The following is a 20048-nucleotide window of genomic DNA, read 5'->3' on the forward strand; positions in this document are numbered from 1 at the left end:
CAGGGCATTCTCAAACCACATAGGTCCCCTTTACTTCCTTCATTTTCCAAAAATTGTTTTCAAAACGGCTTTTGAACTTCTACCGCCTGCCCATGCCAACTGTACGATTGTGTAGACAGTGTAATATTCATGTCAAAGGGGCACCAGAGCCGAAACGTTAACTCTGTTTTTTACCTTCACAGATGCTGCCAGACCAGCTGAGCTTTTCCAGCAACTTTGTTTTTGTTCTGAATATTCATGTCAATTGGCTTTGTGGTGAGTTCACTTGCCCATTAGTTATTTATTTTAAAAAGGTGGAAGGCGTGCTGATGAGCTAGTGGGGCTAGTCACCTGTAATAGCTTCTATGAACCCCCCCCACCCCACCTCCACAACCCTCTCACCCCAATCCCTTGCTGAAAACACACCCTGCAGGGGACTGTTTAAATCCAGCCTCCGAACACTGAAAGGAACTTTGTAGCATTCCTGACAATACCAATAGCCTTGGTTAATGTCAGCATTTGGAATATTACATGGAGCTCTTTTTCCCTTTTTTGGAGAATTCCCATCAGACTTTGCTGAATCTTACTAACACTACTTTAACACAAATAATCCTTTACAATGAAGTTTTTTTGTGTGTTGTCAAGTTAATTTCTTTGGACTGCCCTTCACTGATCCCTAACTGTGCTAGCACACGCTAAATGAGCTCTAACCAGTCTGCAGTATGCTAATTGCTTCACTTCTTTTGTTCTCTGGTAAATGTTCCCTTCGTATAAATCCCAAAGTTCAATTAACCTTACAGTTAATACCACCAATATTACTTTTCTATGCCAACCCCTGTAATGCTTCAACGCCTAAATCTGGGTAGTGTATAATGGGTGCTGTAACACCATGCTATTAAAAATTCATGGGAAAATACTTCTGGTCTCTTTTATATCTCAAATTCTTTCTCAGGTTAAAATTCATTAGTTCGTGTCAGTTTGTCTGTCATTCATCTTTAGCAAAAACTATTAAGCATATTCTTTTGACTAAAAAAACTTTTACATCATTTTAATCCTGATTTCAACAGAAAATTATCTATAGATTTCCCTTCATATCATCTCAAATATAAAGGGGGATACCTAAACACTGTTTTTAGCTGGATTCCTATATCTCAAGTGCAGAAGAGACAATTTAGATGGTGCTTCTCTGATCTGCACGCGTTTCTGTAGGTCTGGGGCCTTCTGGGGATCTTATCATCTGTGTTGTAGATAGGGTTAGGGTGAGGGTTATGATTAGCATTAGTATCTACAAGTTCTGTTCTGGGTCCCATCAGACTAGGACTGAATAGTATTGTTTGATCCAAGCCTGGGCCAGAATGGGAGCCAATGTTCTAGCTATAAGTGCCTGCTGCTTAATCATGCATGAATTTCTCTATTCTGCTACTGTTGGCTGGTCCCCACCACATTATGTTAATAAGCTTTCCTAAATATTTGAGACAGGGTCATAGAGAGGCTAAAGTCGGTGTCAGAATTTCAGTGTTGATGAGATTCAAATATTGCAGTCAAAATTCAATGCTGGTGAATACAAGTGTCGCTCTGAGGAATTAAAAGACACTTCTCCCCTGTGAATATACAACTGCATTCTATCACAGCTGTTTAGCGTATTTTAACATATTTCCTTGTTATTTTCAACTAAAGCCAGGGAATGCTTTGGTGTTCTCCTGGTTTTAAAGAGTGAAGTGATATCATAGAGTACAAGACAGTTCAGTACCCAAGTAGCAGCTTCCAAATGCGAGTCACGGTACTTTTTTATAAATCTGCTGCTAAAAACCTACCTTAAGGCATGAGGAGTTTTAGATTCACCAAGTGAGTGATCTGAGATGTGAGGGCTATAATGATCCAGGGGGGAAGATGTGATACCGTTTAAAATTATATCAGGAGCATAAAACAAGATAAGCGAATAATTTTACTTATGGAGTTGGCGTCTAAAAATAGAGAAGTCTTGTTACACTAGTACATGGTGTTGGTAAGCCACACCTGGAATACTGCATACGGTTTGCGCCCCTGGCTTTTAGAAAGGGCATATTGGTATTGGAGTTATTCAGAAAAGATTCACTATGCTGATTCCTGTGATGAAGGGGTTGACTTAGCAAAAACAGCTGAACAGGTTAGGCATTTATTCATTCAAGGTTAGCAGAATGAGGGGTGACCCTATTCAAACATATAAGATTCTGAAGAGGCTTGACAGGAGATGCTTCTACGAGTGGGGGAATCTCAAATTCGGGATCACTTTTTCAGAATAATTCATTTAAAACTGAGATGCAAAGGAATTTCTTCTCTCAGAGGGTAGTGAATTCTGTACACCAGGTTGTGGAGGCCAGATCACTGAAAGCATTTAAAGCTGAGGTTGATGGACTTTTTTTCAAAATTGAGGAATTGATAGCTACCAGGAGCTGGCACGATAAAGGAATTGAGGCCTGAGGCAGATCTGCTATGATCTTACAGATTGGCAGGGCAAGTTTAAGCAGCTGAATGGCTTATTCCTGCTCTTGTTTCATATGTTATTATGTTCCTGCCACTAAACTACTCTGCCTGAAATCCCATGGACACACAATTAACCTGGATAAGGATAACAAAGTATGGAGCTGGATGAACATGGCAGGCCAAGCAGCATCTTAGGAGCACATAAGCTGGCATTTCAGATGAAGGGTCTAGGCCCGAAACATCAGCTTTTGTGCTCCTGAGATGCTGCTTGGCCTGCTGTGTTCATCCAGCTCCACACTTTGTTATCTTGGATTCTCCAGCATCTGCAGTTCCCATCATCCCCAAACCTGAATAAGGATTGGTCACAATGAATATGATAGTTACATGACACTTCAGTTCAATGTAAGTATGGATCTTACCTCATTTTATAGCTCATAATCTTCCCCTTGATACCAACAACCTCAGAATAATTCTAAAACTTTGTTAAACATTATCTATTCCCTTTCTTTACTTAAATAAATAGTGCTCTCAACACATGTTAAATACATTATCTGTTTTCAACACTAAATATATGAAATTGCAATAAGCAGATGCTGTCAGCTAGCAGAACACCAGTGATATTACAGACCTGTTCGGTAGCCTGTGTTGTTTAGAAACACAGCGAATGTGCGTGTTTCATGCGTAGCCTGCCACGAAGGTGAGGAGCAATTCTCGTTGTTTGTGTACGTATTGTGATTGTGGACGTACTTTCCTGTCAGCATGGAAGATCGTGATGGACAGCACATTGGAGTGGTTACAAAGGCATTGGTGAAATGAGCACCCCCTTGCTCCATGAGTCTTCTGGTTTTGTTCATCACCTGAAGGGAACCTGAAAATGTAATAGTGGGAACAAGAATAATAAGAGGAATCCAGTGCTTACAAATTGGCTAGCATCACCATTCAGTTGATTACAATATCTATTTGTTTGTAATGTATATAAATACTCAGAAAAATAAAACAATTCAAGATGAGAACAAAGAAAAAGGGAACTCTCAGAAATTAGCAGTTGTAGAAAGGGAAACAGAGTTGACAGCTCAGGTCATTGAACTTTCATCACAGCTGGGAAAAATGGAATAGACTTTAAGCAAATAAAAAGGGAGAGCATGGAAAAGAAGAAGAAAAAGGAAGATAAGAAAAAATTAAAGAACTGCAGAAACTGGAAATCAAAAACAAAAACAGAAATTGTAGAAAAGATAGGAGACATTAAATGACGGAAGGGCTGATGGTGCTGGGCCAGAGACAGTGATAATGGGACAACTAAAGAAACAAAAAGATCTGTTAAATAGGCGTGAATGATAGAAGAATGACCAGCTGCCATTTAAAAGCAAAAGCAAGAGCAAAACAGAAACCTGCATGGAACAAAATAGGGAACTACCGTATGAAATTATTGAAATCAATGTCAAGCCTGGAGGGCTGTAAAGAGTCTAATCAAAAGATGAAGTGAGGTGCTGTTCCTTGTGTTTAAGTGGAGCCTTATGAGGATACTGTAAGAGGTTGAGAACAGAGGAATCAATGTGAGGGCAAGTGGAGAATTTAATCAGCTCATCCCCAAATGCACTGTGTCAGCAACCTCAGTTCCTCTTTCTAGAAGAATGTGATGTTCCCTCTGTTACTGAGCATCACAACAACATCTTGGTCACAATGCTGAAATACTACCATTACCAAGCAAAGTATTCCAAAGCAAATTTAGCAACCAAACTATCCAATATGTAACATCAAGTTCACTAATCATCCATGTGCATTTTTTTGGTGCCTGTTTTCTGTGCTTGTTCCAGTGCTCTAATACAGCACTATAAGGTGGCTGCTGGATGAAGGCTGCTGACTTTCAGCACAGGAGGTTGGAAATGACCTTGCAGGTCTATCTTTGAAACATACTGTCTTGAAATGTACAGTGCAGGATTCTGGGTTGGGCAACAGCAAGAGCACAGGCAGGGTTGCAATGTTGGGAGCATAAATGCTGTCATCCTCAGAGAGAACAGCAGCTTTGTTTCCATGCAACCACTTGACACTCAACTAGGTCTCTCAAGATTTTGAGGAATATGCTGAAAGACTCCTGCGTGTCTTTTAAAGACTGGCAATTGCAGCCATGATGAATTGTGGCAGCAAGGTGATGTTGCATGAACTTCTACCTAACTTGTACTCAGCTATCAGGCAATCTCTGATGGTGCGGCAATGGAGGCTGAAGCATTGGCCATGCTGGAGCTGCATCGTGGCTGAGTCCATAAACATAGGAATGGAGTTTCTTATTATTCATTCACGGGGTGTGGGCATCGCTAGCTAGGCCAGCACTTATTGTCCACCCCCACTACCCAGAGGGCAGGTAAGAGAACCTACAACCTCATGTAGGCCAGACCAGGTAATGATGGCTGATTTCCTTCCCTAAAGGACATTGGTGAACTAGATGGGTTTTTACAACAATCAATAGTAGTTACAAAGTCATCAGTGAGCTACTTTATTCCAAGTTTCGATGGAATTCAAATATCATACATGTCATTTGGATTAGAATCCATGTCCCCAGAACATTAACTTAGGGTTCTGGATTACTCATTTAGTGACATTACCACTACACCACCACTTCCATGTTCAAAAGATTGGGCTGCAAACTCTTCAGAAAATCGTGTGCATGTTTGGCGCTAGACACCTCCATGCCCCTTCACAGTCACCACTTTCCAGCAGGAGGCCCATTTCTCACCAATGAATAAGTAAGAAAAAAGGCAGCCAATGAACTAAGAATCTGTGTGCAGAGATACACCAATAATGTTCTGTACAAAAAGTTGTTATAAAGATCTCAGCTGATCCTTGGCACCGTGACCCAATATAATCTATCTTGTGGTGAGGTTTTATTTGGGCTATTTGTTCTCCCTTCCCTGACTACCGCTCAGTTGTGCTCAAAATCTCCATCCCATGTAAAGTGTCAGAGCTGGTAGGTGCAAAAGTGGGAATGAATTAACTGCACTTCTTCCTCATCACTGAATTCTAGCTGTAGCACTTCCTCCTGCCTGGCAAAGTTACAGTTCTCAGAGAAGAATAAGCTTGTGGTGAGGGTCTTGTTTCAACTTTGTGCCACTTCTAAATCAGAATAGTTCATAGAAAAAGGATTAATCATTGATAGTTTCAACATGTGAGGTCATCGAACTTCCAGGATCACACTCAGATCCTTCAGGTTACACTGGTGGCATTAGCTACAACAGTTACCTGATCCCGTTGCTTTTTCAATGTTTGTCTGGAAGACCTTGTTGGTCCTCTTTGAAAAGAGGGTCCCTCTCCTCTTACCCTCTTACCCACTTCCTACACCAGCTAACGTGTGTTGCGAGAGCCTTGGAGAATGCTCTCTGCCACGCTGCGCCATTTTTCAGTGTTCTTCACACTCAGATATTCTTCCCCAGAGGTTGACAACACGTGCCCAGTCAACATGCATTTTCCCTTTAAATAGCGTAGGCTGCCTGTATAGAGTAGCTTTAAATATTGTTAACCTCATACAACTTTGTTACACCCTTCCAGGTGTGCACAGTGCGATTACACATTACGATTATAGTGATGAGCAAAAAGCTCTATGTTTGTGGCTAAATAGGAAGGAATTGCTGTGGGTTAAGACCACGTTGTAATCCCTGTGCCCATTTTCAAGCCTTATCAAATTTCTCAGCTAAAATAACAAAGTGTGGAGCTGGATGAACACAGCAGGCCAAGCAGCATCTTAGGAGTACAAAAGCTGACATTTCGGGCCTAGACCCTTCCTCTCAAATTTTTCAGCGAAGCTTTTGTACCAAGTGAAGGAATACATATTAGCCAGGAGACCAGGGAGAACACTCATGCATATTTTTGCTGAAGCAACTGATACAAGTGAACTCTTCTGACTCAAACTCATCCTATAATGTAGCTACAAATACTACGCATCATTTAATGTAAAACTCGCTTTCAATCAAAACTGTTTTTTACATAATACAATTTTGTGCTTTACCGATAGTTGTTCTCTTGTTGGGAAAGATCTTCTCCCCATACCTCTATGATTTCCCCAGAAATAGCAAATGTAGGAAATTGTCTGTCAGATATGCAGTTCTACTGACAGAAAGTAACCCCATTTGAATTTAGATTCATTGTAAAACATGAGCTTGTAACCTTGGCCAATTCGTTGTGTGTGGCATTTCTTTATGAATAACAAACAGTCACTCTGGGAATCTTTAACATAATAAGAAAGAATGATGTGAAAAGTAAACCAAACCTTTTCAGAGTCACCCATGGTTCTGTGTAAATCTGAAAGACATTCAGACTTCAGCGACAAATTCAGCTTCTTTTACCATCTGCATAGGCAGACAGTCCAAACTAATCGCAGAGGCAATTTATTCATTTTTTTCCCAGGCTACTCAAACATTTTCCAGGCTATTATTTGTGACTATAGGTCCGTTTACACTGAGATGGGTCTGCCAGCATGAAAGCTCTACTAACACTCTACAGAAAATGCTTCCATCTATAAATGTCTTTTGAGTTGCTAATTCTGGTATAAACACATATAAAAAACACATTTGCTTAGATTAGTCAGAAGGTAGCTTTGAGGCATAGCAAATAATTACTTGCAGTAAAACTATTTTGCATGTCCCACAAATCCAAACAATGGCTCAGAGTACTGCATCTTTACCTCCTGTATTGATGCCTAATATGGGTGTAGTGATTATACAGGGACAGGATGATCCAAAGATAGGAGAGTTTAACAATTCAAAGCATGAAATAGATTTACAGCATGCAATAGTCACTTTGGAATAAGATATATTTTGATGGTTTACACTTGGACATCTGCTCTATGTATGCTGCTGAGCTCCATGGCATAATGCTGGAAATTTGAGATCAATTAAATGTTAATGAAAAATATAATCCATCAGATTAACATTGAGTATATCTTCTTTCCAGAGATCTACACAATCTGCATGTAGGTCTAGAAAAACATTCACAGTTTTGTTCCAGATTTGGTGGCCTCTAATGTGGCTGGAGTGATCACTTTGTTTCCTGGTTTTGAGTGGGCTTCAAAGTCATCAGAGATGTTCCAGTAGTCTTGGTGATGCACTTGTCAGTGGCTTGTGCCAAATCATTCCCAATGCTTTGTGGTCAGTTTTCACAGTGATCCATTAATCAAATTGGTGCCTGTGAAATCTTGTGGTATCAGATACAAGAGCAAGTATCTTATGTTTGACTAATTGGATTGCACATACAATAGCTGAGCACTGCAATAGACCTCTGGAGCACAATACATGTGGTTTACCATCTTTCAGAAAGCACAGTTCAAACTCTTTTCAAGATATGCAGCCTTGAACGCCTCTTTAATTGGGCTATACTAATGTAAATGTGTAGCTCACTGACGGTGCCTTTTTAAGTGATTCAAACAAGTTCAAGGTCCTCCTGCCAGTACAGTATCCTTGAATTAGTCATTTCTTGAGATTCTCTTTCAGTTGAACTGGCTGATAGCCATGTCTGGTGAATCTAGTGTGGGCAATGCTTTAGAGCAAGATTTAGACATCTTGAGTCTAAGCATTCCCAAATTGTTCCATCAGCTGACCTTGTCTTTCTAGACACAGGTTATGTATTTGGAATATCTGTCAACAAAACTTTCACTGTTTGCTATAGTGCATTCGTGTCCCATACACCGGACACACTGTGTTCTCAGTACTGATAGGAAAAGAAGAAAATAATTCAGAAAAGAAATCAACTTCTTTCCCAAGTGAGACAGAGACTTATCCTTAAATTTTTATGACATTTAGCAAAACTAATTCTTGCAATTGACACTGACAATAACGCAAAAATTCAGTGACTTAAGAACAGAAGTAGTGAAAATGAGGAGTTAAAGGGACAAATTTTGAGGAAACTATTAAAAGATAGATTCAAGAGGGCAAAGGGAAAATATTGAAGTCAGTTAATAATGGGCTTAACCATGGTAGTGCTGCTCAGTTAACCCTGCACTGATCCGGATGGGAAAATTGCATCAAGTGTAAAGGAAAAGGTGCTGTTCAGCTTATTTCTGAGCTATTAATGCCAGAAGAAATACATTTTCAGAATAGGTTAAGGCCGCAGAGATAAGTGAGAAATTGTTGAGAGGTCAGTTACCCCACTGAGACTGCTATTTACATGGATACAAATTATTCCTCCTGTTCTAAATCCAGTACCTGATATAACTGGAACTGCAGATACTGGAGAATCCAAGGTAACAAGGTGTAGAGCTGGATGAACACAGCAGGCCAAGCAGCATCTTATGAGCAGAAAAGCTGACGTTTCGGGCCCAGACCCTTCATCAGAAATGGGGGAGAGAAAGAGGGTTCTGAAATAAATAGGGAGAGAGGGGGAGGCTCTCCCAAAGATGGAAAGAGGAGAAGATAGGTGGAGAGGGGACAGACAAGTCAAAGAGGCAGGGATGGAGTCTGTAAAGGTGAGTGTAGGTGGGGAGGTAGGGAGGAGATAGGTCAGTCCGGGGAGGATGGACAGGTCAAGGGGATGGAATGAGGTTAGTAGGTAAGAATTGCGGATGGACTTGAGATGGGAGGAGCGGATAGGTGAGAGGAAGAACAGTTTAGGGAAGCAGGGACGAGCTGGGCTGGTTTTGGGATGCGGTAGGGAGAGGGGAGATTTTGAAGCTTGTGAAATCCACATGATACCATTAGGCTGCATGGTTCCCAACCAGAATGAGTTGCTGTTCCTGCAACCTTCGGGTAGCATCATTGTGGCACTGCAGGAGACCCAGGATGGACAGGTCGCCTGAGGAATGGAAGGAGGAGTTGAAATGGTTCGCGACTGGGGGTATAGTTGTTTATTGCGAACCGAGCGTAGGTGTTCTGCAAAGAGGTCCCCAAGCCTCTGCTTGGTTTCCCTGATGCGGTGGGGCTGGAGGGGAGTGTGAAGCCGACAAGGGAGTCACAGAGAGTGTGGCCTCTCCATAAAGCAGACAAGAGTGGGGAGGGAAAAATGTCTTTGATGGTGGGGTCGGATTGCAGATGGTGGAAGTGTCAGAGGATGATGTGTTGGATCCGGTGGTTGTGGGTGGCACGTGAGGACAAGGGGGATTCTTTTTTAGGCTGTTATTGCAGGGAGGGCGTGTCCGATGAAGGGTCTGGGCCCGAAACGTCAGCTTTTCTGCTCATAGGATGCTGCTTGGCCTGCTGTGTTCATCCAGCTCTACACCTTGTTATCCCAGTATCTGATAGTTTGGTTTTGCTTAAAAACAGATGAACCAAAAAAGCCCTCTGAATAAAACGACTATAATACAATTGATCATCAATACATCCAACTACTGTCACAAGCATACTTGAACAGCTGTAGCCATCCCTTTTGACTTAGTATCCTGTGCCATTTCCACTACTGTTAAAGAGCCTAACCTTTCTGTTGAATGTGTTTGTGAGAAACAAACTATATATATATATAAGTGGTTCAGTTGTTTTCTGTACATGCAATTGAATTGTTGGGGCTGCTGCTGGAAAATCGGCTGATGTAATCATAAAAAGCACAAGCACAGATCCTAACAAAGAAGGCAGTCTTTATATTCTGTAGGAGCACAAAGGGAACAGAAGGTATTAGGAAAGCTATTTGCCCAAAATTAGACTTTCAGAGATGTATGTGGAAATCAGGAACCACAAGTAATATGACGTATAAAGTCCAGTAAAGCTTTGTTTATATATTGTGCAGGCTCTCAGCAACTGCGGAACACTAGAAAGGAATTGTTTTTCTGAGCTATACAAAAAGAGGAAATTTTAGAAACTTTCAAAAGATTACACTGGAAACTGTTCATTTGTCTTCTGTCATTGCAGATGCTGACTGACATACAATGAATTCTCAGCCTTTTTTGCTTATGTTACAACAAATCCATGTGTAAAAGAAACATTCAGGCTTTGAATGCCATTTCCAGGCAGTGGTAGTTCTTGTGACCACATTATATCACTTGCATTAAAATGTTTACAATGTGGTTTGGCATTTCCATCTTAGTTTATGTTAAAACAGAACAAAAATAATATGTTATTGCCAGATGTTACTGGTAATGAAGTATGTAATTGTGAGCAATTACATTATCTCATTCTCCTTTATTAAGTAACCAGACAAATTGACTTTCAAGTTATTGTGTGAGAGACTGGCTTTTGATTCTCCACTCTCATAATACTATGAAAGATGCTTTCAAAACAAACATGCTACAATACCCAACAATAACTTGAGAACAGTACCAATTATGACATTTTAAATAAAGCTAAATTATATTATAAAATGTTCTTCTCGTCAGTGTCCTGCATTACAAAAATCAAAAGAACTTTGGGTCCTGTAAATCAAACACAAAAATAGAAATTGTTTGGCAGTATCTGTGGAGGGAAATCAGAATAAATGTTTGAGTTCTGAGGAAGGGTCACTCAATCGGAAACGTTTCCAGCTGAGTGGCCCTTCCTCGGAACTCAAACATTAACTCTGTTTTCTCTCCACAGATGCTACCAGGCCTGATGAACTTATCCAGCAATTTCTGTTTTGGTCCTGGAGCCCTTGACCTATACATAAACTAGGGCTTGATCTGCAAAGGAAACAAAAGTTCTGCATTCTATAAAGTTAAGCACTGCTTCTGGAAGAAAGTGTGATTTTACTCTGTTCAGCTATGTGAGGTATTCAGCTGGTGAGTTGCTTTTTATACTTTAGGTTTCCTGCTGTTTCATCAAGAACGAGAAGTGTTATATGCATTGTACATATAATTACGTATCCAATATAGGAAGTGTAAGTTGCAAAACCTGTTCATCATCTTTTTTAAAACTCATTCAAGAGATATAGATGTCGCTGCTAGGCTAGCATTTCCAGCTCATTCCCTAATTGCCCAGAATGCAGTCAACCACATTGGGTCATTCATTGAGTAGCATCACATATACAGCAGACCAAGTAAGGATGGCACTTTCCTTTCCTAAAGGAAGTTAGTGAACCAGATGGTTTTGTGGCTAGCATTAGACTCTTAATTCCAGATTTTTATTGAATTTAAATCTCACCATCTGCCATGGCAAAATTCAAACTCAGGTCGCCAGGTCACTATCTGGGTCTCTAGATTGCAAATCTGGTGACAATACCAATAGGCCATCACCTCCCACTAGGGAGGGGAACTACTAGTGCCTTGAATTCAAGCAACTCTTTCAGTCAGCTTGGTCATTTCTGTTAGAGTCATAGAGGTTTACAGCATGAAAACAGGCCTTTCATCCCAACTTATTCTGGCAACCATTATAAATGCTTCTGTAGATGCTCTTCGCCTACTGCTCACAGAAGCAAACTCCATACAGACCAACTGCTGTCGGTAGTGCACACCATCCATCGAGATGTTCTTCCGCACGTACCTTCAATGAGAAGAATTCTTGCCTGCATGTGTAATAAGATCACAGTCATTCATTTCTTGAGGGGAATATATTAATCTCTGAGGTGAGACTATGCTGTTCTTTCACTATGCAAGGTGAAAATTAGAATCTTCAGTACGGAGATTCAGCAAGAACAAATATCAGGAATGTTGCTTATGAAAACATTCACAGAATATTAAACAAAAGATAATGTTTTGACAACACACCCTTTGGATTATCTATAATAAGACAGTAAATGGACTGACAGATGCCTAGGTACAAAAGTATGCCACAGAAAAGTAAGTCAATGAGATGATAAGCCAATCTATATGCTAATGCATAACATATCTGTACCCATGCAGTTGTCTTGTTGGTTAATATCCAGAGTTATTTAAAAGTTTGGATATAATACTTAACTGGTAATTACTCTGTCCAAGTTTTAAAATGCTATTTTCAATGTATTTATTAGTAACCTTGGTGCCAATGATGTGTAGTTGTCCTAAAAGGATCCATACTCTAGTTTGATAACTCCCATTGCATTCTGGTAGAAATAAACTTTGGAATTAGTAATTGGATTTCATCAAGCAGAGTCAGTGTATATTCATGGAAGGGAAATAATGTCATACTAACTTATTAGAGTTTTTTTAAGGACGTTTCAACCAGAGTGGGTAGGGAGTTGATAGTGGATAGAACCAGCAGATGTGTTGCATTTGTATTTCTGGAATGCGTTTGACAAAGTATCTTGCAAAAGGTTAAATCATATGATAAGAGCTCATGGAACTGGAGGCAGTACACTGGCATGGATAGAGAATTAGCTTAAGGAAGGAAACAATGCATTTGGGTAAGTGGTTCTTTATCAGCTTGGTGACCCATAACCAAAGGAGTTCCACAGTGACCGAAATGGTTTGCAATAAATATGAATGACTTGGAGAAAGGAAGTAAATGTACTGTAGCCAAATTTGCAGATGACACAAAAATAGGTGGAAAGGCAAGGATACAAACAATTGAGAGAAAAGGTTAATTGAGAGAAAAAGTTAAGTGGGCAAGAAGTTGGCAAATGGAGGAAAATTTGGGAAAATGTGAAATTTCTCATTGTGATAGGGCAAACAGAAATGGAGATTGACTACGGAAAACTACAACAGCAGGGGACTTAGAAGTTCCTGTCTATGAAACACGGAAAGCTAGCACACAGATGCAGCAAGTAATCAAGAAGGCTCATGGAATATTGGTCCTAAGTTCAAGTGGGTTGGAATATAAGAGTAGGGAAGTCTTACTGCAACTCTACAAGGTGCTGGTGCAACTATGTCTGGAGTACTATGAGCAGTTTTGGTCTCTTATTACATTGGAGGCAAATCAGAGAAGGTTCACTAAGATGGTCTCTGGCACTGAGCAAAGGCTACAGAGTTTCAGACTTTATTCACTGGAGTTAGAAGTAATCTCATCGGACTCTTCATGGCAGAGTCTAGGACCAGAGGGCGTAGAGTTACAGAGAAAATGCAGGAAAGTGGGCATGAGGAATGTCGGACCAGCAGTTGAATGACAGAGCAGGCTTGAGGGGCTAAATGGCCTCCTTCTGTTCAAATTTCTTCTGGTCTTATTGTCTTCACACAACAACATCAAAGAAACATTTTCAGGTTACTTATATTCCTGTGATACATATTGTATCTACTGCAGTAAAAACATTTCACAATTTAATTGTTGGGCTATGCAGACTGTATGAGGTCTGCACTGGGAAAAATTTCTCAAGTGATGACATTTCCAGATCTAGTTTGCCCACAGCATTGCTCTTACGAAAAATGCTATTTTTAATAGCATTTTTAACTTCTATCCAGATAATTCAATTTTATATTAGAGGCATATGGAATTTGGATGGTTTAGTTTTTCTCAACCTGAGGTCTATAGTTTGCTGAGCAGAATGGTTCAGATCTGTTCGCATTAACTCAGAAAAGGCTAGATGACATGTATTTTTTCAATGTTTTCCAATGCAGAAAGTTTTACACTTATTGTGCAAAATAAGTGATGTTAAAAATGCCATACTTGGAAATTGTGCAGCAGGAGTTCCAAGAAGCTGACTATATCAGGAACAGTAAACTGGTAAGTGCTTAAAGGTTTTATAGTACGACAGATAGTTTCACAATCTTCTTTAGATCCCAGGGTGGTGCCAGAGGATTGGAGAATTTCAAATGTTACGCAACAACACAACAGCTACAGGGCAGTCAGGTTAGCCTTGGTGGTGGGAAAGTTTTCAAAAGCAATAATCTAGGTCAAAATTAACAGTCACTCCCAAGGTGAATTTGTGAAGAGGAAATAGAGTTTAATTTAGTTCATTCAGATTTTGGATGAAGTAGCAGACAAGGCAGGTGAAGGCAATACTCTTGATGTAGTGCATATGGACTTCCAAGGGGTATATGACTAGCTTACCAGCAAAGTTTAAATGCTTGGAATAGTAAGGACATTGACATCATGGATAGAAAATTGGCTAAGTGAAGGGAAACCAAAAATAAGTAGAAACAATTTTTTTTCAGATTGGAGGGAGGTATACAGTAGTGTTCCCAAGTGATTGTTGCTAGGACCAGTGCGTTTTCTTGATGTACAATATTGACAAAGACTTGGACATGCAGGGCAAACTTTCCAAGTTTGCACATGACAAAACTTGGAACATGTGGCAGATGAAATTCAATGCATGGAAGTACAAAGTGACATATTTTATAGGAAGAACAAGAAGAGACAATATAATATTATTGTATACAATTTTAAGAGGGTGCAGGAACAGAACACTTGGGAGTATCTGCACAACGAATCAGGTCAAGTTAGGAAACTTGTGAAAAAAGGCAGACAGGATTCTGAGATATAGAAACAGCGATATGGATTTTCACTGAGTCAGGATTAGGAGGAGCTATTTGAAAATGGCAGGTGATTCCAATTCCAACATATCTAATAATCCCTTTCTTGGTTTTCCAATATTCTGGAATGCCTTTTAAGTGTGCTGGTTCAAGCTGCCAGCCAGCCTGGCTGGCTGCTCTACAGAAATAGGCATGTCCTAATCCTCTGCAATTTTCATGGAATTGAACCAGGTTTAAAGATTCATGGCTCACAGTGTCTCAGAGACAGCAAAAATCATAGTCTGCCTGAAGAACACTCCTCACCATCCCAGACTATACTGCCCACCAATATGGTAGTGGTTTCTCGTATCCCCCATGCCAAACTAGAGCACTTCCATACCTATTCACACACTTTACACTATATAAAACAAACGATTCTTTAATGACAATAAGATACCATAAGATCATGAGATAAAAGAGCAGAATTAGGCCATTCAGTCCATCTGCTCTACCAAGCAATCTTGGCTGATATGTTTCTCAACTCTATTCTCCTGCCTTTGATCCCCTTACTAACAAAGAACCAACATGCTTGTGAATTAAATAACACTCAATGCTTTGGCTTCTACAGCCCTTTACGGAAATGAGATCCACAGATTAATCACCATTGGCTAAAGGAATTCCTCCTCATCTCAGATCTACAAGGTCATCCATTCACATGCCCTTGAGTCCTAGCCTCCCTAATAGTGGAAACATCTTCTCAATGTCCATTCTGTCCAGGCATCTCGGTATTTTGCAATATGAAAATGGAAAGTAACGAATAGAGTTGGCATGGATTGGACAGTGAAGAAGGTTATCTAAGATTACAAAGGGATCTTGATCAATGAGGTCAATGGGCTAAGGAGTTGCAGATAGAGTTTAATTTGGATAAATGCAAGATATTGCATTTTGGCAAAACAAACAAGGGCAGGGCTTATACAGTTAACAGTCAGGCCCAGGGCAGTGTTATCAAACAGTGAGACTTAAGGATTCAGGTACATAATTCTCTGAAAGCAGCATCACAGGTAGACAGGGTGGTTAAGAAAGTGTTTAGCACGCTTGCCTTCATTGTTCAGTCCATTGAGTATAGGAGTTGGAATATTACATTGAGGTTGCACAGGGCATTGGTGAGGCCACTTTTGGTGTACACGTCTGGTCATCCTGCTATAGGAAGAATTTTATTAAATTGGAGAGAGAGCAGAAATGATTGCAAGAATGTTACCGGGACTGGAGAGTTTGTGTTCTAAAGAGAAGCTGCATAGACTGGGACTTTTTTCACTGGAGCAAAGGAGGTTGAGAGGTGATCTTATTGAGGTTTATAAAATCATGAAAGGCATAGATAGGGTGAATAGCAAAGATCTTTTCCCAAACGTGAGTGAGTTCAAAGCTAGAGGGCATTTTTTTAAGATGAGTGGAGAAAGATGTAAAAGAGACCTGCGGGGCAACTTTTTCACACAGAGGGTGGTTTGTGTTAAGAAAGAACTGTCAGAGGAAGTGGTGGATGCAGACACAGTGACAACATTTAAAAGGCATTTTGATAGATACATGAATAAGAAACGTTTAGACAGAAATGGGCCAAATGCAGGCAAGTGGGATTAGTTTAGTTTGGGAAGCTTGGTCTTTTTCTCTGCTGTATGACTCTATGGCTGCCTTCTGTGCCATGCTGGCTATAAAACACTGGCTCAGCTTCAATAGAGTATTGTATCCAATTCTAGGCCCAGCAATTTAGGAAGAATGTGAAAGCTTTTCGGAGAGGGTGCTGAGAAGATTTACAAAAATGGTTCCAAAGATGAGGGTCTTCAAGTACTTGGATATATTGGAGAAGCTGGAACTTTTTCTCTTAAAAGAAGGATGAGAGAAGATTGGATAGAATTGTTCAAATCATTTGGAGTCTGAACACAGTAGATAGATTGTTCATAGTGATTCAAGAGTCAAGAACTAGCAAATACGGATTTAACATGAATGGCAGAAGAATTAAAGGCAGCATGTGGAAAAAACATTTTTGAATGTAATGTGTGGTTATAATCTCGAATCCACTGCCTGAAAAGGTAGCAGACAAGTGTTTAGTCAGACTTTCCAAAAGTGAATTAGAGAAGGATTTGAAGGGGTGAAATAGAAATCTGCAGGTGTACTGCCTAAAAGTGGGGAGAGTAACTAAACTGCTCCTGTTGAAATCCAAAATGGGCACAAATGCCAAATGGCCTCCATTTGAGATGTGAGCATTTTATGATTCTAAAGTTTTGTGTATCAAACTCCTCACTGAAATTAACTTTAGAGGCTTGGGTCATAGCCTCCTCTACCATGTTATAGAATAAATATTGATAATATCCTAATATTAATAATACTCATAATAATGATAACAAAATGGACAAGACACCCAGCATATTGAGTGACATTTTGTTCTCCTTACCAAAGAAAAGATATATTTGCCATATGGAATGTGTAGTGAAGGTTCATCAGACTGATTCTTGAGATGGCAAGATCATTGTATAAGGAGGGATTGGTTCTACCGGGCCTCTATTCACTAAAGTTAAGAAGAATGAAAGAGGATATTATTGAAATGTATGAACTCTGACATGGTTGGACATACTAGATGCAAGGATAATATTCCCCCTGTTTGGGAAGATTTGAACCAGGAGTCATGGTCTTGTGATATGAGGTCGACTGTTTTGGACTGAAATAAGGAAATGTTGTTTCATTCGTCAGATGGTGAATATATTGTATTCTTCCGCACATGAGACTAAGGAGGCCACATCAGTGAATATATTTAAGAAAAAAGTAGTTTTGTTTCTAAACACTGAAGGTGTCAAATATTGTGGAGAGAGGGGGGTGTATCATGTTGTGCTAGATGATCAGCCACGATCAAATGAATGGTGGAGCATGTTCAATGGGCTGAATGGCCTACTCCTGATCCTACTTCCAATGGCAGAACATCCAAGCCAATGACAACATGAGCACTGGCAAGAAAGTTGGGAACATTATGCGAGAAATGGCAGCAAGTGGATACCTGATTTCAAGCAAAAGTTCCAATTTTCCAACAAAGCATGCAATGGCAAATCAAGATTCTTGCTAGCGACCAGTAAGAGACCTCTTTTCATGCTTTAGCATGAATTAACATCTTTATTTCTACACCATCTCGCCTCATTGATACTAAACCTTCCAGTCTCCCACATACCAGAACCAAACAGGGACAATTCCCAACATAAAAGTCAGAGTAACCTGGTGACTGTAGCTCATTGCCTGCATCTCTGGACTCCCCCACCCCCGCACCCCAGTCTTGGTCACCAGGTACCAACATCTCAGGGCCATAATGTCACCTATCGACATTTACCAGGGCTTCCTGGTTCCCATTGGCAAAGCTGTTGCCCTTTGCCATATCTAGGACAACAGGCAGACTGCCAACACTTGACCAGGTGCACAGCTGGGCTTTAAAGATGATGCCAGCACCAGGAATCTTGAGTGGTCCAACAGTGGCCAGTACTTCTGTTTGTGGAGAATGGGAGAATATCACAAGCGGAGAACCAGAGATGTGCAGTGAACAGGTAATGAGGCAAGTTTAGGAAGATAATATGATAAAACTCACCAGGTTTCATAAAAAATTGTCCATGAAACTCACCAAAATTGACATTTGGCTGATTTCTCTAATATTCAGGTCTATGTTTTTATTATTTTACTGTTTATGCAACCACACCATAGTGTGGTACAGTGGCTCAGTGGTTAGCACTGCTGCCTCACAGTGCCAAGGACCAAGGTTGTTTTCCAAGGTAATTGCATGGAGTTTGCACATTCTGCATGGGTTTCCTCTGGGTGCTCCAGTTTCCTCCCACAATCCAAGAATGTGTAGGTTAGGTGGAATGGCCATGCTAAATCGCCCACAGTCTCCAGTGATGTACAGGCCAGGTGAAATAGACATGGGAAGTGCGGGGTTACAGAGACAGGGTAGGTCTAGGGAGGATACTCTTCAGAGGGCCAGTGTGAGCTGAATGGCCTGCTTCCAAACTGCAGAGATTGTATGATCGGTCTAGTTGCATATTTTATTCGTCACAGTAAGTCATAATGTCAGGAATCACTGGGAGTTTTGCTGGTATCAAAAAGTCTAGACGTGCGCAAACCTTTGGGGGCAGGTTTGAAAGCACAACATGATGGCCCACCAAATAATTAATGTTACTCAATCAGGAGCAAACTGCTGTGAAATTTCTGAACCATTCTATAATGTCTCAGACTCTGAGGTTATTCAACGCTGCGCCAGCAACGGAGTGTGCTGTAATTCAAAGTTTCACAGGAAAATTATTCAGTATAGATAAATTTGAAACACTTAACAATTACATCTTGAATTAAAATAAAACAGATGACATTGCTTCTGGAAGAACTGTATTCCATGATTTTTTTCAATTAGTAAGTGCTGGTATGAGAAAATTTCAATAAGTTAATAAAGTGAACTAGTCGGTTGGAAACATGTTGGAAACATGGAAATGTAATAGTCATTTTCAAATTTCACTGACGATGAGATCCATGATTGGGTCGTTTTCCTGGGCCAATCAGCGAGCCCTGGCTGACAGATATAAATCGGAGGTTCAGACAGTCTCCTCAGTCCAGGGTCTAGCTCTGAGCTGGCTGGTCAGAGCTCATGTAAATAAAGGGTGACTTTCTGATGGGCTACCAGCCTCTGAGCAGTTATCCAGCCACAGAGTCATAGTGATATACAGCATGGAAACAGGCCCTTCGGTCCAACTCATCCATGCTGACCAAATATCCTAAATTAATCTAGTCCCATTTGGCCCATATCCCTCTAAACACTTCCTATTCACATAACCATCCAGATTCCTTTTAAATGGTATAATTGTACCAGCCTCCACTACTTCCTCTGGCAGCTCAATCCATACATGCACCACTCTCTGCATGAAAAAGTTGCTCCTTGTGTCCCATTATATATCTTTACCCTCTCACCTTAAACCTATGCCCTCTAGTTTTGGACTCCCCCACTCTAGGTAAAAAACCTTGGCTATTCACCTTATCCATGCTCCTGATGATTTTATAAACCTCTATAAGGTCCCCACTCAGCTTCCAATGCTCCAGGGAAAATAGCCCCAGCCCATTCAGCCTCTCCCTATAGCTCAAACCCTCCAACCATGGCAACATCCTTGTAAATCTTTTCTGTATTGTTTCACGTTTCATAACATCCTTCCTAGAGCAGGGAGACCAGAACTGCACCAAGTATTCTAATAGTGGCTTAACCAATGTCCTGTACAGCTGCAACATGACCTCCCCAACTCCTGTACTCAATGCATGGGCCAATGAAGGAAAGTGTAGCAAATGCCTTCTTCACTAGACTGTCAACCTGAGACTCCACTTTCAAGGAACTATGAACCTGTACTCCAAGGTCTGTATG

At 40.5% G+C, this 20048-nt stretch overlaps 1 protein-coding gene across 2 annotated transcripts in view; it reads right to left on the bottom strand.

The window, feature by feature from the left end:
• Positions 1 to 20048, bottom strand: part of sulf1 (sulfatase 1) — a 135415-nt gene that overhangs the window by 110067 nt on the left and 5300 nt on the right. For both annotated transcript variants that reach the window (XM_048529178.2, XM_048529179.2), the window contains exon 3: positions 3071 to 3310. In XM_048529178.2, coding sequence (XP_048385135.2) covers positions 3071 to 3310 — 240 coding nt within the window. The remainder of the gene's footprint in view (positions 1 to 3070; positions 3311 to 20048) is intronic.

The sequence above is a fragment of the Stegostoma tigrinum genome, chromosome 5, assembly GCF_030684315.1.
Source record: "Stegostoma tigrinum isolate sSteTig4 chromosome 5, sSteTig4.hap1, whole genome shotgun sequence".
In the NCBI taxonomy this organism is placed as follows: domain Eukaryota; kingdom Metazoa; phylum Chordata; class Chondrichthyes; order Orectolobiformes; family Stegostomatidae; genus Stegostoma; species Stegostoma tigrinum.